The sequence below is a fragment of the Plectropomus leopardus genome, chromosome 9 (assembly GCF_026936395.1).
Source record: "Plectropomus leopardus strain MGB_pleo_1.0 chromosome 9, ASM2693639v1, whole genome shotgun sequence".
In the NCBI taxonomy this organism is placed as follows: domain Eukaryota; kingdom Metazoa; phylum Chordata; class Actinopteri; order Perciformes; family Serranidae; genus Plectropomus; species Plectropomus leopardus.
The window spans coordinates 22,098,519-22,122,968 of NC_142184.1; the positions used below are offsets into that span (position 1 = coordinate 22,098,519).

Consider the following 24,450-nt stretch of genomic DNA (forward strand, 5'->3'; position numbering starts at 1 on the left):
TTATTGCATTTTCAGCTTTTATATTAAAACATTGCTTTTCCAGCGTGGTTTCAATCGTCCAGCCAACTTTATTGTCATTAGTTTGACTCACTCACACTCTGTCCTTGCATATTAGCAGCACTGACATCTCCTCCATACTGGGACAAGCGGAGAAGCCGAGTGAGGTCACGGCATTAATGGTGGCCTGGTTCTGCTGGTTGATGTGACAGTAGATGGGCAAACCCGCAGAGCCCATCCTGCGCATCAGAGCCAGAGACAGAGCCAGGAGGTGACCGGCCCGTCTGTACTCTGGTAGGGTGTAAGCCATCCTCAGCTCACACAGCTCGTCAGACAGCATCCAGGACACGGGCCGGCCTGTCTCATCCGTCACACAGTGGTTTGGCAGATGGCGGATACAGGCTCTCACGTGGCTGAGGCTCTCCTGGTTGCCTCCGTAAGGCAAGTGTGTGTCGACGAGCTCCGCGTGGGATTCATCCAGAGTGGATATTGGCAGTGGCAACACCTTCCTGGACGGCAGAGAAGAAAAATGCGACTGGAAATTCATAAATCAAGGAAATGTATATTATATTCTCTAATCATCAGTTTTAAAAGATAATGGAGCAGCCTTGCGCTGAGGTCATGAAGACATTTCAGAGACTTACTCTTGACGGTCCATATTCTGCTGGTTGTGGTAGATAAAGGTGTTATAACCCCCATATTCTGTGATATCAAGCCCTCTGAGAACGGCGAGATCTTTGATGAGATGACAATGTGATCTGGGTATACCTTTCAGAGACACAGAAGTAAAGTTTGTTTTAATTTACCTTCATCACCGTGGCTGTACCAGTATTACAAACTCCGGGTATCTACCTGTACAGAATACCAGTCTGATACCTGAGCTCTTTTTCCCATATTTAAAATCTGCGTACCACACTGCACGAAAGCTGCAATTATTAAACTATGAAATTAACTGCCAACTTCTTTTATAATCTCATGATTGGTTTGAGTATATTTTTAATTAAAAAAATTTAAATTCTCTGATTCCAGCTTTTTAAATGTGAATGTTTTCTGGTTTCTTTACTCCTCTTTGATAGCAAACTGAATATCTTTGGGTTGTGAATGAAAAAAAATTTTGCACGATTTTGCCCCCAGTTACATTTCTGTTATCCTTGTTCTACTACTATTCCTTATTCTACTTCTTGACCACTCCCATCCTCAAATCTTGGCCTTTTATTGATCCTCCACTCGCTCCAACTGCAAAACAAAAGTCAACATGCATCTGCCGTTTTAGCCCTAACTGTCTGGAGCAATCTTAACCAATCTATCAGATTTGCTGAATCTTTGGCTCATCAGAACACACTTGAATGAGCAAGCCTTTTTATAAATGATCTACAGTTATGTCTTTGTTTTAGTTTGGTCTGTCCCTCATTGTGCTGTGTTTTAGATTGTAATGTATTTTTCTTTGTTCATGTACATTTTTCATGTGTGTGTATGTGCGTGTGTATGTGTGTGTGTGTGAAGCACCTTGTAACTGTGTTTTTAAGAAGTGCAACATAAACAGAGCTTTACGTACACGTGAGGACGTCATCTTGCACTTTGAAAAACACTGACTGACTTAATTTTCTGACATTTTATAGACTAAACAACTAATCTGTTAATTGAAAAAGATAAATGAAAGATTAATCTACAATGAAAATAATAATTTGTTGCACACCTACGCTGTACTGAACTCACTGGAATCATTTTTATATAAGGAAACATGAGTCGGTGCCTCTCCGTGACAGAAAGAGTGTGACTCACAGCAGAAACACAGAATTGTTATAGACACTGTATTTAGTGTAGATCAATTGTGATATCTGATCCCTTTAATAAGGTCAGTGTCTGCGCCAATATTATTCCAGCATATCCCATCAGTGCATCCCTAATCATGCTCAACAAAATTACATGTTACAGAACATCTGATTAAGAAAAATATTACATAATGTTGGTGTTGTTTTTAAATGTATTGTATTTGCACTGATATTAAAACTGCCCGGTCTGCTGCATTATAATGACTAAGTTAAGACTTTAATTGACAGACTGCTGTGAGGCAGATAAAAATGTCTCAATAAGTGATAACATTTACTACAAAATATATTTGCACAAACAAATGTTTAAAAATGCAAGGCTGAATAGCGAAACATATCGGTGCGTTCCACATTTAGGTTAACCAGAATAAGTCAAGCAATTTTTTTAATATATTTCTTCTTGTCAAAAATAATTCCACAAGAAGACGAAAACCAGAAACAAATTGATCCTGCTAAACTAAATGTCACCAAAGCTACAGGGGTCGGGTAGTTGCCTTATTGTCTTGGATTTTGGATATTGTAATATGGTAAGTGTTGTATTTTCCTGGATTTAAAGGCTGCATCACTGGAGGTTCATGATGATTTAATTCTACCTTAGGGACATTTTTCTTGGACATAAAGGCTGCCACATAAAGATGAACAGAATTGTAGTGCAGTAGCAGAACAGGGCAGTAACAGAGCAGAGCAGTGCAGTAACAGAGTAGTGCAGTAGCAGAGCAGTGCAGTAACAGAGCAGAGCAGTGCAGTAACAGAGTAGTGCAGTAGCAGAGCAGTGCAGTAACAGAGCAGTGCAGTGCAGTAACAGAGCAGTGCAGTTCAGTAACAGAGCAGTGCAGTGCAGTAACAGAGCAGTGCAGTAGCAGAGCAGTGCAGTGCAGTAACAGAGCAGTGCAGTAGCAGAGCAGTGCAGTGCAGTAACAGAGCAGTGCAGTGCAGTGCATTAGCAGAGCAGTGCAGTAGCAGAGCAGTGCAATAACAAATGTAAAGTGCATTTAAATACAACACTGCTCCTCATTTCACACCCTCCCCATGTCCTGAGTTTAGGAGATTCCCTGAGAGAGGAATGAAAGAGTTTCTATACCTATTCAGGCATCTCCTGCTGTATGTATTTGGAACCCAATAGCATCTCCCTGATGCGAACAGTTTGTATTTTTAATAGAGGACATGGAAGAGGTCTGCAATAATTTTCCTAGCATCACTCTGAAAAGAGAAAAATCTTTATTAAACTTTGTACAGTAAAAGCGAGGAAAGAGCTTCCAGAGGACATAGTGTCGGCTCCTTCAGTTAACTCTTTTAAAAAAAGATTGGATAAATTCTGGCCAAAAAATGGGTAATTATTGTAAGTATATTGTGATGTGTGTTTTTTTTTGTATAATTTGTTTGTTGTAGTATGTGAGTCTGGTGTGGAGGATTTACACCCTGTACCAGAAAAAAATCATTAAATATCATCACTTCACAATTAAGTAATGTAATTTTCTTAACTTACCAAACTGCTCTGTTTTATTATTTACCTGTACCCACATAATCATTATATCCACCTTACTGATGATTATCAGAAAAAATCTCACTGTGTAAATATTTTGTAAAAGCACCAATAGTCACACTACAATATTTTTTGCAATATTGATATTGAGGTGTTTGGTAAAAAATTTGATTTTCCCCATATTCCCCTCTTCCAAACACAACAATGAGCTGCTGCTGAGTGACATGTCCTTTCATTACAGTGAATACAGCTATTCTAATTTATTTTGAGTTAGTCCTACATACAGCGTCCTGCAGCTGGAAATGTTCACTAGCAAAACGAATGTGGTTCCCAGCAAAAGCACGATTCACTTCTGTGTGTGTAACATTTAATTAAAAAATGACAAAAAAAACCAAAAAACTTAAAATATACAGTATGTTTGTGTACTATCTATAAAAAATTGCCTTTGCTAGCAACTAATGAGGTTGGGGCTGAGTGCTAGAGAAGAAAAGTACAAAGAACAGATTCATGACCACTGCATTGTTGGTTCCTGCCTTTCACTGGAAATGCCTTCATTCTGCCACACTACCTCTGAATATGAGTCCGCTCCTCCACTTTACGACTCTCTCATTAAGCAGCAGACTTCTCAGAGTTTCTGGGTTTTTGGTGAAGACTGTGCAGATGTCAGGAATCACCCCAGAGATGCTGCTGCTCCTGAAATGCTTCACAGGCAGATATAGACGTCAACAGGCCACTCTGCAGGAGCCTTTAAGTTGCCTTTGTCCCTGTGTGCCATACCTGTTTTTGACGGTAACAAATGGCAGTAGTGAATGTAGGCCAGGAGTCAACACACATCTCCAGATGACACGGATTGTTGTGGAGGATATGCAACACTCCTCCAAGAACCTGAAACACAGAACACAATGCAGCAGGGAAAAAGACCAAAATAACAAGCTGCTAGCCATCTCTGCAGACAAAAATGACAAACATAACAGTGGAAACTATATTCAGTACTGCCCCATTTTCTTTTAAACACACAAATGTTATTTCATTAAAAACAGAGAAGCATTACAGTGATGGACTGTGGCAGTTCCCTGTAAAGGATTTTTTTCATCAAAGTGAGGTCCTTGAGTGCTTTCAAGATCATCATTTTGGTATTTTTTTTCCTCTGCCTTGAATTTGTTCAGCTTAAAGAAGTGCAACTCTGCTGTGACACTGAATATCTACAGGTATAATTTACAGCTTACTGGCATCTACATACTACTGCCACAGATAAGATGAACACAAAGTCCAAAGTCTTTATTCTCTATTCAGAGAAGTATTTACTTTACCTGCAATACATACTACATACTTTACCTGAACATTTAAACAGTCATTTTAAAGGGACTGTTCACCCCAAAATCAAATTACACATTTTTCCTCTTGCCTGTAGTGCTATTTATCCATCTAGATTGTTTTGGTGTGAGTTGCCAAGTGTTGGACATATCTGCAGAGAAGATGTTGGCCTTCTCTCCAGTATAATGGAGCTAGATGGCACTCTGCTTGTGGTGCTCAAAGTGCAAAATAAACAATAACAACAAAAAAAAAAAAAAACAACCCTCACACACATACAAACAAGGAGCACCACATCTTTATACTACACTGCAAACAGCAGCTGTGTGATGAGGTGCTGAGATGAGATGCTAACTGTTGTAGGTGCAGTGTTTTTATCTGAGCACTGAAAGTTAAAATATGTTGGTGAAACACTGCACTCGTCACTGTAACTTTTTATTCTGCTGTCCAGGGGTAGCTGTGGCTCAGGAGATAGAGCAGGTCAGAAGATTGGCGGTTCGATCCCCCGCTTCTTCACTTAACATGTCAACTTACCCTTGGGCAAGATACTAAACCCCAAATTACCCCAGATGGCTGTAGAGTTTGAATGTGTATGAATGTTTATTAAAAAACTTAGTGGCACCTTGTGTGGTAGTTTCAGCCACCAGTGTGAGAGTGAGTGTGTGTGTGTGTGTGTGTGTGTGTGTAAAAAGGTGAATGCGACTCGCAGTGAGAAAGCACTTCCGTGAATATTCCGCATCATAACCTGTGAATATTCTGTATCATAGCAATCAGATGCAACTAAAGGGTCTCAGCTGAAAAAACACTGCCCCTCCAAAGCGCTCCAAAGCGCTCCCAGCTGGGCGCTTCATGAGGAGCACCTGGCGTTTTCAGCCCGTAAAAAAATGCTTTGGTTGACACAGTGCCTAATGGCGTCCCCCTAGGCTGAGCTCTAAATTCCCTCCACCTTCAGTCCCTTAGTGGGGTGTATTGTGGAAGACCAGTGTCGTGATTTGGGTGGTGGGTGTAGTTTATTAAAAAGAAAATAGTTCCTACATGACACTGCTCACAACAAGGTCTGCGGATTATTTTGAGTAATCAGGTCATGATTTCTGGAAAGAGACATTGCTGTTGAGTTTTTCAAATGTATATTTTTGGCACTCTGAGCACTGCAAGCTGAGTGCCATCTAGTATCATCATACCGGAGAGAAGACAGACATCTCTACAGCTGATATCTCCAGCAATCAGCAACTCAAACCTTAAGAATCTAGATAAATAGCACTACAGGTAAAAGGAAAAATATGTATTTTTGATTCTGGGATGAACTGTCTCTTTAAACACACACAATGCTGAAGTGGATTCCAAAAGAAAATTACATAAACAGTTTTTTTTCCTGAAATAGGGATGCTTGAAATTGATATTATAAGTGTGTAAAGTACTAATCAAGGCTGCAGTCTCTCTGAGTTGAAGCTGATCTGCGCGTTATGCTTTGTTACAACACCTCTGTAGAAAGCAGACTGCCTGCAGCTGACACCGACAGCTGATGGAGCCACTGCTCATTCGCCACAACTCAGCAGCCAGCTGTCAGAAGTTCAGCCATTCACCATAATGCCAATCCATCATAGAACTTTTACTACAATCTCTCATAACAAGGGAGAAACTGATAACTCCTCGCACTTTATTTATCTCACATATCGAACTCTGCCTTTCAAAACAGGATGTTTAATATTATGGTGAGTGATGTTGTGAGTGATTCTTTGTTCAAATAAAAAAAGAGTGCTCTCTTGTCTGTGAGATAAATGATATCAGGAATAATTAACTCACAATTCTGAATACTGAACAGTTTGTGTCCTTACAGTCTTTCTTAACAACCACTTTGGCCTTTATTGTTTGACAGAGTGTCTTTTTCACTCGACATGGCCTTGCAAGGAATCTGCTCAGCTTTACAAAATGAGGTCAACAAAGAAGCATTGGCGCAGTGAAACATACCACACACCTTCTACAAAATCAGGATGCCATCAGTCAGACTATCTCTGCACCAGACTGACCGAAATGAGCAGGGAGAGAAAGTTTTTTGTGAATTTAATTCATTGCTGGTTTCTATTTGCAAGGTCAGGTTTCCCCTGAGAATATCCTTTGGTCCTTTGGATACCTTGAAATCATGTTTTATTTTACATCATATCAGATTTTTAGACATACATTTTGCTATGCTGTACACCCAAAAGAGACGGAAATTCTTCACAGCACAGCTTTTTAATCTACGGTTTCAAAAGACTCAGGAGTCAGTCGTCAGTCAAGGCAATTCTCCTCCTTGACTGAGGACTACTGAGAATTAGTCTGAATTGATGTGTAAACCAAGCAAGCTGCTGAGCTTGTGAATCAATGTGTCTATTATCTTTTCCGGACAGATCAATGGAGCCGAGGAATGGGCTGTGAATGAGAAAAAAAAAAGACGCAAACTCACCAGCCGAGGGTTAGACTTGACTCCATTATCTGCTCATGTCAAGACTGTCCATACTTGATAGATAACACTTTTTCTTTCATTTGAGCATAACGTCAGGTTTGATACCAAGCACAAAAAAAATAAAAATCAATCACCTATTTATGCAAACATTTCCTATCAACTGAAAGATATGCTAATCGTTGGGCAGTTTTCCCAGACCTTAAAGCAAATCATAAACATGAGCGAGAGCCGAGTATGTACACATTCAATGAACTGCATAAGATGACTCAACTCCAAATCTTTCATATGATCTATGAGCCTTAACACACATTTACACACTCTGCCCTTGGCTGGGCTAACCACAGAGAATATTAAGAAGAGTGCAGAGCCAGAGGCGATGAGGTGACAGTAGCCAGGTAAAGCATAGGAAGGTAATCTAATAGGACATGTAAAAGGGCCCCTCCTCATGGCTTATTCATCACAGGGGATGCCATTACTGAGAATGGCGTTGGCTATGTGAGGGATATGCTGGCAGGAGCATTTTCCCCTGGTGTCATAGAGTACAGAGGAGAGGACAGATGCTGTGAGGCTCAGCAGACTGATGCAGTAGCAGCACTGCATGCAGATCGCACATGCAGGGGAAGATGTTTCACTCTCAGCTGATGGATAATTTACACGATGCATACCTGTGATTCATACTGACACTGAGTGATATGGACAGCCTCGTGTAGCTGATCCCCAGCAGTCAGAGATGTTCCATTATATGAGTTTTTGCTGATTCAGCAATGTGTACCGTCAGTGGCGTATTTTAAAAGGGCAGAGATACAAGCTAATAAAAAGCTTGATATAATACATGTGCTCTAATGTACTCCAAACAGGTGAGCACACACCTTGACTTGATGGATTCAGGGTTAATACGAGAACCATGCAGCTCCTAATTTTGCAGCAGAGGACGAAAAATCGCAGGGTTCATCTGGGGGAATAAAGTCATAGAGAAAAAAAAAAAAAAAGCCTTGCTCCTGCAGTGAGAAGCAGAGAGCGGTGCGCTGCTGCAGAGAAAAGCCAAGACGCTGATGCTTAAAACGCACAGAATTTATAATGGAGCCACCATCACCCATCCAAAGCCCATGCAACGCAAACATCATCAGAGAAAGCTGGGACGCATACTGTCAAGTGCGTTTTATGTGTGAAGTAAAGAGATTGCAGAAAGAGAAGTTCAACCTCATTGGCAAACTAAATGATGGATGATCTCACTCTCACAGAGTTGTGCAACGCGCAAAAGACAAATTCGGTTGGTAAAGACATTTCTATATTTTAGCGCAATGCAGAATAGCACCTGTAGGGAAGTGCAGCTTGGGTAATGAAAGGCAGGTAATAAGGGATTGCAGATTAAGGTCGTTTCACTTTACTGAAGGTGATTTTGTACCTTTGGGAATTTGAAACTTTGAGTGTTGAGAAAGCAGCTTTTAAATAGCGACATTTACTCACTGGTTACATGATTACTGTGTATTTGTTAAAAATATGTGGTGATCTGTGTGCAGTAATTCTGGGGTGTGCTCCACTTTTGTTGGCATACATGTTTGTAATATAATTCTTAACAATTGCTTTCGGGTAAAATAAATTAGCCACTTTTTTTTATGATATCACCAGGTGAGAAAAGCTTATTTTGATTGAAAAACGGTGACTAAGCCTGTGATTTTCTAAATTTAGTCTGACGCAGTGTGACATTTTCTGATCTTGCATGTGCCCTTTTTTTTTTTTTTTTTTAAATTAAATGGTCTTAAATACATCTTTTTGAAACTCATACCTGGAGAAATTCTTCCAGGCAATTTCTGAGGAAATTAGCTTTCAGAGATATTGTGACAAGTTTCAAAGCACACCAGAGGAGATGGCCTCGCAAACTGTTCTTCAATGAGGTTTGAGCACACTCATATCTCAAAGCAGCTTTTGCTGTAGTGTGAAAATGAATAAAGGCGGATGGAGAGTTATGTGTGCATGGAGGGGGTCTCTCTTGTGAGGAGTCCTTTACATTGATGATTCTTGTGGGGGTTGGGGGTTGGGGTGTTGCAGAGGAGGACAGAGAGGAGGAGCGGAGGGCAGACTGAGGATGTGCACACACACTGACCCTGGAGGTTGCGTTCCCCTTTAAAAGTCCCATCCCACTCAGATACGCAGAGCTCATGCAGGATCTGCTGCGGCAGTGGGGGAACACTGCTGAGCTGTGCAGTTTATGCTGCCAGCAAGCGTGCAAAGAAGAGGAGGGGGAGCGAGCGCGTACAGGAGGAGGAGGAGGAGAGAGGGAGAGAGAGAGTGCAAACAATGTCATTCTGTTCAGGAGGCAATGCTGCAGTCAACTTTGCCGCGCCATGAAAGCACATCACCAGCAACCAAGAGGCTCAGAGTGAGTGCAGAGAAGTTTTCTTCCTCTACGCCCCGTGTGTGATGCCGTCCGAGACTCATCTGTAGGTAAACATTTATTTCCTCTCTAGTCTTATTTACCTTTTATGTCGCCTCTGTATGTCTTTGCATAGGATGGTGTACTTCTTAAATCAGCCTTATAGGACTGTTGGTGTGCATGCCTGCAGTGTGGAAGCTCCCGGCTGCTTCTGTCTCATCAGTGTCAGCCTCCTCTGCACCAGTAATAACCAGGCAGCAGCCAGCCAGACAGCCAGTCAGTTAGCAGTCAGGCTCCACTGCTCCCTCATCCATGTTTAACACATGGTACAGGCTGGAAATAGCAGCCGGCGTGTCAGATAGCGGCTGGTCGAGAAGACTCTGCATTTGACACAAGGACAAAAAGACTAACCAGGATGCAAAGAGTTCCCTCCACCAGAGGGGACTTTCATCTTTGCTGATTTAGCTTTTAGGAGACAGGCTACTTTTCTCTGGTAGTTGTGGGTTTATATCTAGCAGCATGTGCTAGTTGTGAATATGATGCTGGATACCGGTGAGAAGAATCTATTGTACCAGTGTTCCTGGGCTGTCGGTGAGTGCTGAAAATGGAAGGGATGAGAATGAGGCTACAGTGGCCTGCATGGGACAGGGGAGCTGTGGTGCAGTCATGAAGTTGTGCTCTAGCTAGTGGGACTTTTCTGCTGTCCTAAAAGTGGATACCAGGGCAGAGTCCAGCTTTTTATGATTCTTTTTGGCAGTTTTGCACAAAGTGTGTGAGAGAAAGTAATGAGATGTTTGTGCATGCATTTAGATACGTTTTTGTTTGTATTTCGGATAAACACAAAAATGAAAAGATCTCGTGTAAGAGCAGAAATACTCGTATACTTATAATATCTCTGCAACAGCAGTCTCTCAGCAGTTCTCGTTCTAAAAGTCGATGTTGCTACTTCTGTCTTTTATGCCATATTGCACTGTCTACGCTCAACTACCAGTCTTTTCAAAGGCCATGTAAAAATAGTTTGTGGGCGAAAAAGCTTCATATAAAAGTGAGTCAGTGTTCAAACTGTGCTCTCAAACCTGTCTGGGAGGTCTGGATGATGGATCCAGCCAGGTCAGTTCGCCTGCATGCAGGCACGGTCAGCTCTGAGTTCACCTCAGGTAACTGTGCTAAGACCTTGAAAAAGACGGCCCTGCATCGTCAGCTTTGTGAGGCAGAAGTCCAAAGCATCTTTAAGGCCTTTGGTTTTCTCCCCACTGCAGGGAGGCAGGCGAGCGCGAGGGAACAGAGTGATAGCAAACTGTACATCAGGTCCGTGCCACATCCGGAGCCTGACATCATCTTGGAACATCTGCAGTTCTCCTGCTCACACTTTCACTGAGGGTGGGTGCTGCACTGCCAGCAAAGGAAATTGCCGCACTCACCTGATGTTCCTTGCACCTCACTCCTGCCCTCCCCCCACCTCACACCAGCTCTCCTCCTCTTCCCTCCTCCTTACTCGTCTCCAATTTCTCTACTGTAGTCTCCCTCAGAGGTACAGTTGCCCAGCACAGCACCTCACCGGCATGCTTTGCACCTCTGTGATTCTGCCTCCCCCCCTCCTTTCTCCTCCACTCATCCCCCTCCTCCCCCTCTCCCCTGCTGAAAAAGTATGCAGCACATGCTCTCACCATCCTCCTTGAGCAATTTGCCTGAGTGAATAGAGAGAGGAGAGAGATAGAGAAAAAAAAGCAAGAGCCAGTGAGCCAGCAGCAGAGCAGCAATCCTGCAGTGTCCTGCAGCAGCTGAGTTCCTGCAGTGCTGGCCTCTAATAGCACACATGCACACACAATCTCTCTCTCTCTCTCTCTATCTATCTCTCTCTGTCTCACACACACACACACACACACACACACACACACACACACACACACACACACAGGGATGAACATCATTCTCTCTCAGACACAGGCAGTCCTTCAGTCACATGACACAGTGGTGGTAAATGTGAGGGAGAGCAGGCCGTCTCACTCTGGACCGGACTAAGCTGAATTTAGAGACAGAGGAGCGAGAGATAGATAGACACACACACACACACACACACACACACACACACACTCACTCTGCTCATGGAGCTCCACAGGGAGGCAATGGTGAGATTAGCCGGTTGCCCCCCTCCCCAACCCCCCGATGGTGCATTGTCCCGTTCCAGCACTCCAGTTCCGATGATGTAATCAATGCAGCAAGCTTTGAACTTGCTGGGCTGGGGGCTCCTTCCTCCCCCCGACTCCCCCCGACTAACACAGATGCAAGTGTGAGGCCTGAGCTGCAGACTGTGTCCCAGGTAGGAAGAAGAATAAATTACACTTTTATGTGATGATTTAGCTATTAAAGTGCGGAGAAATAATTTCCTGTGAGTGGGCAGCTGGACGTCTGTCTATATTTCACTCTTGTGCAAACAGACGATCAGCTCGTGTTTCCATAAATTAAGAACCAACTCAGTTGGTGAAACTACTGCTGGCACTTTGTCAAGACGCTGCTGTGCAGTGCAGTGCCGCATCACCACTTCCAATAAATTAAAGCAACTATCTGCGGGCAAATATACCTCCTCTGCTTTTTTACAAAGTTGTGCAGCTTCTTCAGTTGCTGTCAGCGGGGAAAAGACAAACTCCAAGCTGCAGCGAAGTGCTTTGAGTTCTTTCTGGGCGTAACATCATAGTGACTTTGCTCTTTCATTGATAAGGTCATCAGTCAGTTGACAGGCTGCAGTGGAGAGCAGCACCAGTGATGTACAGTACAGTGCTTTCGAGATGCTAAGGCAGCCAGATTGAGACCATATTGTAGCAGGTGAGTTTTGCTGAGCTGGTTCCTGCCGCTGCACCCAGAATCTGCCTAGTGATCAACTTCCACTACAGCAGTGATGAACTGGCATCACCCCTCCTCTAGTAAAAAAAAAAAAACAGCTTTCATCAGAGCAGCTCTGAATAATTAGCACTCATGGATGGTGATGATTCTGCACATTTGATTCAGTTAAATGTGTCAGTAACAAAAAAGACTGACATTTATATTTGTATATATCTCTCTGATGGATCACATAAAGGACTCTTTCTCTGCTGCATTAAAAAGGTCGCTTTAAATCCATAGCTGTTATTAAACATCACAGATATGGGAAAATATTAATATTTAACAGGTTTTCCGTTGCTTTGCTAATGCATTCCCTCAGATTTTCACAGTCATGTAATTCATACTGATGGGCTTCATCTGTAATTGATGTGACCTACTGTGGGCTACTGTGTAAGATGATTTAATGAATCAGCAGCTTTCATTAGCATGCTGTGCTGGTGCTGGTTACAGCTTCTGTAAACTACTCATTCTGCTGTGGTAAAGAGAAACAGGACTACTTGCCTATAAAAGTAAGGATGAAAAAAATATTGTAGCTGATTTAAAGATATTAATTTAACTTGCTTCCATTCAACTTCTAACCAGTGTAGACTGAGGTTTTCGCATTTGCCTGGAAAGACAGTCAACATTGTGGAGTGCTTCCCCCCGCTGGGTGGAGAGGGTGTAGAGAGAGAGAAGTCACTGTCTGCAGAGAAACCGTACTTCTTTATGATCTATGGCACAGCAAAGATGATCTGACAAGCCAGTCCAATTCAAAAGTGCTTCTCTCTTTAAAACTTTTTCAGTCGGTTGCCTCAAATCATTTCTGCTTTTGTAAAAAAAAAAAAAAATCAACTTTGTGTCACACTGAGAATCAACCTTAATGTACCTTCAAACAATAACTCCTTCATGCATTAAAAGTGCTAAAAGTAAAAGCTGTGTGTGCTCACCAATTGAAGCAGCAGGCTGAGTCATGCTTGGGTTTTTTTTTCTGGGTTTCCCCCCTCTCTGATCCTTTGCTCCTCCCCCTCTGGTCTAGGAGCAGGCTCATACACCCGGTCTGGCTGTTGGTGGCGTGTTGGAACATGCCTTGACTTGTTGTGTGCAGCCTGAGTGAAGCAGAGAGGCAGAGAGAGAGAAGAGGCTTGTGGTCAACAGTTTGCCAGTGTGAAGTGACCCACACAGTGAGCTGCTGCAGCCGTGGACAGGCTCCTGGAGATGTCAACACCAGAGTGCACTCCCCTGAGGACAAGCGCAGATGAAGGAGCTCCACTGCTGCCGTCGCTGCTTGTGGGTGAGTGTCAGAACTGTGTGTGAATAAAGACCTCTGAAATATAATATTGCAACTGAGCACTTCTGTGAGGTTAATTGTTATTGCAGAGAGGAGCATAGTGTGCCTTTACTTTGAGTAAAACTTCAGAAACACTAATTAGTGTGGGGAAATCAAAATATGCTGAAATGAGGCCTTCAGATCTGCTTAATAAGGCCTGTAAAGTGATTGAAGTATAAATGAGAAAATGTTAATTTGAAGTGCACAGCTTTAAGTGCTGAAGGCGTCTAAAGCTGAGTCCTGATGCTAACATGATGCCACGGAAACTGCCACGGAAGCGATACACCCAAACACCAATCACACAGTGGCACACTAACCTCTGCCCACACAGAGCAACACCAGTGACCCTCCGACAAATCCTCAGGGACACGGCCATCATTGTCCAGCCACAGCTTCATCCTCACAGAGAAGGACAGCTGTTTTTGTTGTTGTTTTCTCCATCAGGTGACTCAGCAGGCGGCTTCTCCTTCCTAAAAAGCAGAAACCAGAGATAAAGAGTTTTTCAATTTCTGATTTTTATCTGGTTGAATACAAGTGGGACAATCAGTGATTGAGTAAGGATGATAACTGTACGTAGAAAAGCAGATAAAGACAACCTTATTCTCCACGCTGTCACACTGATTAGCACTATGGTAAAAACTCATATGTGCCTGTCAAATGTCAAATACATTCATCACCCAAGTGACTCAAATGATAGCCATTTAGTGTCTTGTGTACTATGATTTGTGTGTTTTACTTGTGTGCCTGCAGATAGTTACTGGGGCAACTGTGTTTTCTAGTAACCAGGGGTAGTGAGCACAGTGGGTAAGACTCAAAACCATTGAATTAATAACACACTGCAGTTTGCATACACTACTGATAAGTGTATACTTATGAAGCCAATTCTCACCCCAAACAATCAAAAAACTAAACAACAAAAGGTAGAGAATTAACATTGTGACTAAGCCTTTATAGTTGCTAATCATGTTTTACCGCTGTAAAATGCCTCCAGCAGCGGTTTTGAATTTTTAAATTGCAATTAAAACATCTAAAAAGCTCGATCGATACTTATTTCTAAATAAACCTCAGGGGAGGCTAAGCTCTGGCACCAGGCGTGCCATCAGGGTGCGTGTCATGTGTAGCATTGTTCAGAAACATGGCTCTACAGTAAATACTGGTGTCATTGTTAGCCATGAGATTATTATGTTCATGGAATGAGACTGGAGCAAGGAAGCATGACTGTTTGAGCGTCGTTAGTTGACACTGGAACAACCGAGAAATGCACAGCGGAGAGAGGGGAGGAGGTGAAGTATAGTGCACGAGGATGGTGGTGTTGGGTAGCTGGGACAGTGTGTTTTTCAATATCTGAGGCCTGACAGCAGAGGAACGCAGCATTTTCAGGATGTGTAGGTGGGTCTGGGATGTGTAATAGATGTGCGTATGTGAGTCTTTTCTGGTAATGTGATGGGAAACGTACCGTACTACTGAGGAGTATTGTTGCCTGGAGGTTAAACATGTCATGAACTATTAAGGAGCATACCATGTCAGAGTCACATGGTTGCCTAAACAAATGCCAGTCTAAAACAAACACTGCGATTTGTTTACTATTACATGTGACACTGTAGATGCAACATCACTAATATTACATAAATTGGCAAATTTAAACTCTAAAGAATGAGGAATATAAAAAATTAAACCTTCCAGTTTCTGTGCACGGGTGCAACTGTTTGTTAAATCAGAACAATTAACAAAGCACTATTTTTTTAGAAACCATTTTTTGGTCTCTAACCGATCATCTCTACAAAATTACTGTAACGCTGCAGTCGTGTTTTTCAGGGATTCTAAAAGCTGTAGTTGGGAACTTTTATCAATAAATAACATTTGTTACATTTGCTGAAGCTGTCATTATATCCATGCAGTAGATAATTAGATGGATGATCTGTAAAAAAAAAAAAAAATCATAATCCTCTGGCTCTTGGTATTTCCATGAATGAATTTAACACGTGCAAATGAAAGCAACCAGAGCTGAGAACTGCAGTCAAACTGTTAAATCAGGCAGCACCGATCAAATTTGTATTAAGACTCTGTTACTGCGTTGCCTATTTGTCACTTCAAATGTTTTTAAAAACATGTTTTGTAAAATGAGAAAGTTGTCTGGTGGCAGAATCTTGGTGCATGACTCGAATATTTCCAACATGGTGGCCAGGTCACAAACTTTCTGATAATTTCACTGCAGTTCACAAGCTGTGATTGACATCACGGAGAGCTGCATTAGAGACTCCTCAGCTCTGATTGGTTGTTTTCAGCACCCCGCAGTAGATTCTAGAGAATTCCATCAGAGGAGGAGGAGGAATATGATTTTTTATAATACTTTGCCAACGTAAAAGTTTCGGCAAAAATAACAAATGTTATTTTTATAAAAGTAACCAACTGCAAGAATGCAAGAATTATTATTTTTTAAATTTCAAATATATTATTTATTTTATATATTTTTATTTATAAATACTATTAAATTACTTAAACATGACTAGTTAAAAATTATGACTCAAAGCAAGGAAAAGGAAATATCTGATTAAAGTAGGTTAAGGAGTTTACGAATTTGAATATTATTTTTTAGCATCTGTTAAATTTAATGTCAATATCAAGTTTATTTAACTTCTATCCATTTAAAAGCTGATACGATTCCTTAATTAACAGAAATCAATCTGTAATTTTTCAAGTAAGAGAAAAATCAATCCTTGCTTATGCTTCTTTTTTTGTGCAGATTTTCCTTCATTCTATTTGACAGTAAACTGAAAATCTTTGGGTTTTTGACTGCTGGTTGGACAAAATACAACATTTGACCTTGGATTTAAGAAAAGGTGATCAATCAATTACTTGAGAAAATTATTGGCCTATTAATCACTGATAAAATGAATTATTAGTCACAGCCATGATCGTGTTGTTTCACCTGAATAACTCCCGAACTTTCCATCATATCTGCGCCAGTATCCGGCTCCTGCATCAGCACACTAACTTAGTGATGAATATTGCATATTTTAGGACACATAAGTAATTGATTGCAAACTACGGGTATATTCATGTCTTTAATTTAAGCTCACACCAAGGTCATAGTGTAGCCAAGAATAGTCTCGATAAGGGTGTATTTATTTATCATAACTTTAAATCCGGCAAACCCTGAAAAGCTGAATTAATTCATTCAATATTCATCAACACCTCACAATAATATTTGTAAACAATTTCCCACTGCCTTTTTTCATTTGTTTGTCCGATGGTACAAAAATAGGAAGACAACATCCTTGCTGTGAAGCTGAAGCCAGCCTGAGGCCTGAAGCATATTTGTGGACAGGTTTGTGAGTCAAGGCGCGTTGCTGCTCCTGCTGCTGCTGTTTGCTGTGTGATGCAGTGAGGCAGCCAGTCATTCATTTAGCAAGCAGGGTGTTGTTTTCACTGGCATTCCTCAATCCTGTATTAGGGATTACATCAAGCCCTGAGCAGGAAGGAATTCCTGTCATCATGTGTTCAGTGAATGCAGCATTTGGCTCGCCACAAAGGGACACTGATGCAGCCGTTTGGCAAACTGAAAACAGGTCAAGAAGAGGTGTTTCTGTGTTTCATATCACTTATGTCTGCGCGTGTAAGACAGGGGCCGACAAATAAATATTTACTGTTTGTATCAGCGTCAGAGAATAACAAACTGTTTTCTTAGAAGTCTCTTAATTCTGTCTTTGGCATCAGATAAGGTCAAGATGTTCCAACCAGCCAATGGGCGAGGAATTTCCAGTTATACAACCAAAAATGCGTCATAAAATGCAGCAAAAGCAGACATGGAGAGCTACAAATAGCCTTGCTGCAGATTTCAGCAGCGAAGATTCACTAGACAGAGGACGTTCCTCATACTGCACGTCATCCGAACATTCCTCTTGACACCTCTCTATCGCTCTCATAATTCCCTCTGTTCCTTCATTTGTTAGTGACTGCAGATCGCTCTCTGGTATCCATGTTGTCCTGTCAGCAAAGCAGAGTCCACAGGGAGACGACAGTATGGAGTGGTCAGCCGGCCCAAAATAGCACTGCAGCGAGCAAATGCAACTGATAGCAAGGGGATTTTAGTCCCTAACGTCCATAAACACGCAAACAAATGCATTACTAGTGTGAACAGATAGCAACATGCAAATAGATGTCAGTTAAATCAAATGGAGCTTTTTGTTGCAAAATCATGAGTCATGGCAAGTCTATTCTTAGTTCGGGGGTGTTTGTGTTTGCCCAAGTTGTGTGCACTTGAAGTGATGCTGCGTAAAAGGCTAAAGGAGTATCAAGAATCTGTTTGGGAACAAGCTTTGGGTCACTTTGGGCATCTGAGCGTAGACTCATCTTTGTATCGCAGTAATAAAAAACTGAGTTTGGCTGGAGAGAGTGCTGCTTTAAATTGTACTCCAACACTCCGAAAAAGAAACATTTATTTTAATTTTACAATTTATTTTTTTACAATTTATTGAGCCAAATACATTTTTTTCAATGGACCAATTGTTACTCAATAATAATTTCCTACTTCTCTTATAGAGCTTCCGGCTGTTGGCATTGGACCGCACCACCCCCAGGGGCTTTTAGTGAGAGACTGTTGCCTTCCATCAAACACCACCACCACCAGGAAGCTTGGCACGAAAAGTGTGGGCAACCCTGTAGTGCCAGACTCACAGGTGAAGTGTGCGGCAAACACCAGCCAGTAAACCTGCTGGGGAGAGGCGAGCGGAGGGGCAGACGGTTGGACGCGGCTGCTGTGGGTGTTTCTCTGGCAGTGTCTTAGCTGGTTGTTGTGAGGAGTGAGAACGAAGCAATCAGCAAGTATACTGCCGCAGAAATTCTTCGCAATAAGAGGCCCTGGGATCACAGCCGTCACGAGAGGAGGGGAAAAAGCACCGAATCAGCACTGTAGCAAACATGGATCCTGCTGCTACTGTAAGTTTTTACACGTGTGCTGACACTGTAGAACTTACCAAGAGCTGAGGACCTGATGCAGAATTAACTGAAGATAGATCACCTGAGCGCATAGCCTTTTTCTTGTTAACAGCCTCTACAGTGTTTACAATTGGATCAAAGCATCAAACTTCAACACTGTCTTGTTCTTTTACGGTCCTCTGCTGCCATCTTGTGACTGAACGCAACCTCCCAGCATGCTTTTGTCTATTTAACACTGCAGCAAATTTTTACTGCCTATACTTTTCCCCCTCACTGAGACAATTTAAAATCCCTTTTGGCTCACCATTACTTCAGATTCCTTATTTTTCAGTTGCAAAAGCATGTTTTTGTCACCAAATTTAATTTTGCTTCATGAGATATAAGGAACTACCCCCAGTACTTCACTGCATGCATCTTTTCACCATCAGTTTCTGGCTATGATAATGGTGGGATTTTGGAGAAATTTAAAGAAAACATGCCTTTACATTACAACCCACTTGCAGGTTTTGGGGTTCTGAGGGTATTTAAAATAAATACAAAATACAACCATTTAAATCTTAATGTCTTAACCCTAAGTTAAATCAAAAATCATAACTCCCTCCCCATAGCTTGAAAAATTATCTGAAGTGCCTCCCACATTGTGCACCACCGCCGCAACTCTCATAAGTAACAAACAGTCCCTAAGTACATTTTCTAAGATTCACTCCTAATTTTTCAGTTGCAGCCTAATTTCTTAAGTATGTCTGTAAAGAGGGTTAATAAAAGTTACATAAAGACTGATTTATTCATTTGTGTTGTTTGTTTTCACAGTGTACACGCATTTCGTAATTATGGAAAAGTTGTTTTATAAACCACTTTGCACTGTGCAAAAGCAGCACTTTCAGACCCTTGAAAAAATAACGTTTCCACACAAACACAGTAGACCTAATGAGTGCAGATGAGGCAGTAAGGCCTAGATACCAGGTGCACACTAATTTAGGCTTTCACAGACGCACAGAGCAAACGCAGCTGGCTGTAAAGTGTGCTCCTGATTTAAGATGCAAAATGCTTTGTCTTCAGAATCACAAAATCTTTAGCTGCTTCATTGTTAACACTTGATGGAGAATGCTCTGTATTTTGGTCATTTGTGAATCTGATGATAATGCAGATGTGTTTGCTGCAGACTGCAGGGAAAAGCCACTGCATTGCTGCAAACACAAAAAGGGGTTGCAGTTTGTACAGGGCTGCAGCAGTGCAGTAGCAGTAAAATCCTGCTCTCACACAAGGTCGCTGCTTTATGGCTTTCAATCTTCCTAAACTTTAAATCTTAAACTACAATTACAAGGCCACCAAAAAATTAACAGCTGCTCGACACAAAGCGCAGCAGACATAATTCATTACTCAAAAACGTCTCAAATGTGTACCTTATTATGTGATCCTTATGAACTGCTTAAGAAGTAGGACATCTATTTTGAGGTAAAAGGTGAGCGCCAGCAGCACATTTTAATTAAATCTGTATTATGATTTCATTTAAAAAAGTCTTTTATTACCCAGAATGCAGACATGTCTCCGTTCACTGAGGGTGTCAGTCTCAGGTTTTCTACAATAGAGAGCTTACATTTTTGATGCTATGTGTTATTTATTATTTATTTATTTTGGCCTTTTTAAAAATGAAGTATGTGCTTCATCTACATTGTTTAATTGTGTTTCAGTATGAATTCAGATCAGTTAGCAATAAATTACAGAGTAAGGGAATATTGACATTTGACATTGACATTTACTTATCAAAAATCACTCACTGTCTCCAGGTCCTAAAAGTGGGGGATTTGCTCTTTTCACTGTGGTACGCAACTTTAAATTAAAACCTTTAGATGTTGCAGTATTCATTGGACAAAACAATTTACCTCAGAATCTCAAAAACTGTGACTGCATTTTTTATTTATCAATTTATCTTAATGAGTATACAATTAATCTAGCTAACACAAAAGGTAATTGAAAGATTTATTTATAATCAAAATTTGCTAGTTGCAGTCCTAAATATATTTTTGGGATGACTATTGGTGCTTTTATATATTTAAACACAGGAACACACATGACATTAGCAAAAGAAAATCTCTCTACAGCTCAGTCTGCTCATAGGCTTTCACTACACAAAATAACACTGATACCTTTTAAAATGTATTAATAAATCAAAGCCTTGCGCAAATGTGATTTTTCAATACTCTTATCATTTTACTGCCTTAGCTTGTCTCATTTTATGTTTTTATTTACTCTTTTCTATTTTTACTGTTGTAAGTTATTTGTTTTTATATGACTGTTTTATTATCTTGTGCTTTGTAAAACACTTTTACTGTTTTGACAGGCTTTATGTGCAACAGGACAGAGATCTAAAGGTTAATGGGCACTTTTTGTCCATTTTCCTTGTTAAAATAAATGAATAAATCAGGAGGCAATATTCTATACGTGCCTGCTAAATGTTGCTGGTGCTTTGTGTTCGGCATGTATGAATTGAAAGTCTTTTGCTTTTTATTATCATGCCAGGAATGGAAAAATATACAAGATGTACTCTGTGTTTATGGGATAAACTTGTCATAGCTTTACAAGGATTACACGTTAAGACCACTGAAGCTACAAATAGCCATCTATGAGTCTGCCCATAAGCTGACTTCTGCTTTGGGTTCCGGTTGGCGCAAGAGGATAAAGCGGAGAGGGAGGGGTGAAACACGGGGAGAAAAGTTTGTTTGGCTGCCTCAAAAGCAATGGACGGAGTTTGTTAAATCATATAGCTCGACTCGCCTGGTTTACTAAGAAAAAAAATGCGGAAAGACTACATACTAGTAATGACTAAAACGTACAACACGATAGCCTAGTCTGCTCGGGGGAGGAGTGTTTACAAATGTCGCTAGACGTTTAACGGCATCTAATCACACTGAGCGATGGCAGATGGAAATCGGACGGTTGTGTACTTGTCTGAGCAGGTGATAGTGTTGTGTTCGTGTGCGCTGTCGTTTCTGGGCTCTTCGCTTATCATCCTCACCTTCGTTATTTGGTCAGACTTGAGAACGACTCCGAGGAGACTGCTGGTGTACCTCTCGGTGTCCGACTGGCTGTCCGCCGTCTCCTACGCCTTCGGGGTCTGGAGAGTTTTCCACACCGACTCGCTGGAGTGCGTCGCTCAAGGAGCCATATCTACTTTCGCCAACACCAGCTCCTTTTTCTGGACCGTGGCCATCGCTGTTTACCTGTATGTTTTTATCGTGAGGTCCAGCCAGAGGGTCGCTGACAGCTTGGTGGTGTTTTTCCATCTTATTAGGTAAGTAAGTACGTTTGTTACCTGTACCTGTCTTTTCAGCTGCCACGCTAACTGTTTCTGAATTTTCTGGGCTAACGGTCACATAAGTTTGTATCGATGAAGTGGGATGCCGCCAAATTGTATCCTGATGCATTTTGGGAAATTAACCTGGTGAAGACTAGAGCTCGCCCAATTTTGGACGGTATTTTGTTTGAAGTAGTTTTCTGTGTTATACTGGTTTAGTTAACTCAGAAGAAAATGAAGACTGAATGTAAAACGACAAAGTTAGTCTAGCTACTCCAAGCAGCGCTTCGAGCTATGTTTCCATGGTAACACGTTATAGTCCACCACAAAGGGGCTCCGCGTGCAACTAATTGGCGAATTATTGGACCTGTCTTCACATCCTGGATTTATTGTCCTGGTTTTACGACTAAAACCCTAGGCACTAATTGTAATGTATATGTACAATATATTGTTTATTGCATATAATATAAAGGCCTGTACAATATATATTAAGAATATATTCAAATATGCTCAAAATGTGCTCCTAATATAGTCTAAAAAGCCAAAGAACCGCCTAAATGATCATTAGGAAATGTAACCATAATCATAAATAAACTCAACAAATTGCTTTCATTATTATCACTAACTGTTCTAGTCTTGTATTGTGGTGTGCTGCATTTCTACATATGGTTTGTCCAAGTTGTGAATAGATCCAATCAATGTAAAGAATCATTTTATTACATTCATAATGTAGAGTTAATCACTGTTGATTTTTATACTTTTTGTAAAGATGTATGTTACATAAAATGGCATAGAGTATGCACTTTTTCTGCGCAGCCCAATCACATGCTGTCTTCCTTAAAAATGCATTAATTCATCAAATCTTTGTGAGAAGACTTTTGTTTCAAAGTCCTCTGAAATGGGTAGTTCGGGTGTTAGGTTCCAAAAAAATTCCTCTGGGGGGGAGGGACCCCCAGATATGAGGGTTTGGTTGCAGAAGCTGTCTCTACCACCATTGCCACCAATTGTTAAAGAAGTGATTCTGGCCCTGCTTCAAATCTAATCTGAACATCAGTACGTGCTCATAATGATGCACAAACTAATTTGGTGCTTGGCAGTTTAATTTAGCAGTATTTAACCTCAATCTCTTAGCAGGACAATAAAAACCTGACTCTCAAAAGATTTCCCCCAGTTGTTTATCTTCTATGGTAATAAGTCAGACAACCAATGTAAAGGGTGTTTAAATTGTATTTCTACTGTAGTCTGCCATGATTGAATAATCTAATATACTTGATATACTTAATTACTTAATATACTTTAAACTAGACTTGATTAAGAGTGTTAGCTCTGAGTTACCTTTGTAAAATGGTCTAAACCTGATGTCTCATTACACAAGGCCAGGTCATACAGCACCTTTCAACAACAAGGCAAATTGGAGCTTTCTTTAAGACATAAAAATACATTAAGACGAGAGATAAATGGACACACGACAATACAAAAAGACAAATAATAGGCTCTGGTAGTTGAAAAGAGTGAAATGAAACAGAAGACAAAGACATAAGATAAATTTGATTAAAACAGAACAAAAAAGAGAATTAAAATTGTGGATGCACAGAAACTTCCTGCTATTTCTGAAGAAAAATTTAAAAGAAGTAAAGGCCATGAAGTCAGTGACAGCATTCAAAGAGCCTCACTTTGGTGTCAGTTCTATTGAAGTCAATGGAGTGGGCATGTTAAATCACACTATCGGCCATCATATCTTATTTGTTTTGACTTTGACTGTAAAATCCCTCCACCAGAATAAAAAAAAAACACATTAAATGACGCTTACTGACATTTATTTTATCTAAATATGCACGTTCTTTTCCTTATTATTGGTCTCCAAACATTATGGGTCTGCAACAGGGACATGAGATGCAGCTGCCAGACAGTGTTGTCCCTAGCATCACGACTTTTCTTTCTCTTATAGTTTTCTTTCTGTGCTTTTCTACTTTCAGGATAATGCACCAATTATATGAATTAAGAAATTACATTTTCATCATATTTGCTCTTGTATTTGTTCTACAGCAGGTGGATTCTTGAGAGCGTCACATTCAGATGCCTTAGCAGTTATCGCGTGAAGGGAAAACTTCAACAAAGTTTTCAAATAACAAAATGGGAAAAATTGACTCCCTTAAATTATCATGAATGTATTTAAAGGCACAGAAATGTAAACATTAACAGTAGTCATTTTTAGTTTATTTGTGTCTCTCTTAAACAGATTAGATTCCAAAAATGATTAGATTTAAAGTGAAATCATGATTTATGATATCGACGTGGGACAGAATTTTGACGTATTTCATTGTTTTTATGCATAATTATCACGTATGAGCCGACCAGCTAAAAACATCATCACACGAGGTCCTGTTGTTTCTAAGCATCTATTTGAAGGTTGTTAACAGGTTCAGCTGAACACTTGTTTTATCGTTCCTGTGTGTGCTCTTGATCGGCATATGTGTTTCATCCTTTGTGCCCGTTTTCCTTCTGCACATTAACGAGCTGTCCATGTTTATTGTGAAGATGTAAGGAGGGAGCTGATTCACTGTGGTGTAGCGTTGTATAATTGATCTATTTTT

General features: G+C 40.8%; 2 protein-coding genes and 1 long non-coding RNA gene across 4 annotated transcripts in view; 2 read left to right on the forward strand and 1 right to left on the reverse strand.

Moving 5' to 3' along the window:
* Positions 1-21,715, reverse strand: LOC121947170 (glycine N-acyltransferase-like protein 2). Its single transcript, XM_042492104.2, has 7 exons — positions 21,578-21,715; positions 13,941-14,093; positions 13,244-13,402; positions 4,087-4,194; positions 3,878-4,010; positions 642-765; positions 1-506 (listed from the first exon to the last, which is right to left on the reverse strand). The coding sequence occupies exons 4-7, from the start codon at positions 4,141-4,143 to the stop codon at positions 92-94; spliced, it is 729 nt and encodes a 242-aa protein (XP_042348038.1). The 5' UTR covers positions 4,144-4,194; positions 13,244-13,402; positions 13,941-14,093; positions 21,578-21,715; the 3' UTR covers positions 1-91.
* Positions 9,082-21,000, forward strand: LOC148188738 (uncharacterized). Of its 2 annotated transcripts, none has more exons than XR_015777519.1 (3): positions 9,082-9,508; positions 13,333-13,587; positions 18,166-21,000. It is a non-coding gene; the product is annotated as an uncharacterized LOC148188738 (long non-coding RNA). The 2 variants fall into 2 exon arrangements; XR_015777520.1 differs by having other exon boundaries at positions 9,083-9,504.
* gpr157 (G protein-coupled receptor 157) overlaps positions 21,243-24,450 on the forward strand; it is a 7,827-nt gene continuing 4,619 nt past the window's right edge. Inside the window, exon 1 of the mRNA XM_042491018.2 lies at positions 21,243-21,853. Coding sequence (XP_042346952.2) covers positions 21,477-21,853 — 377 coding nt within the window. The 5' untranslated portion in view covers positions 21,243-21,476. The remainder of the gene's footprint in view (positions 21,854-24,450) is intronic.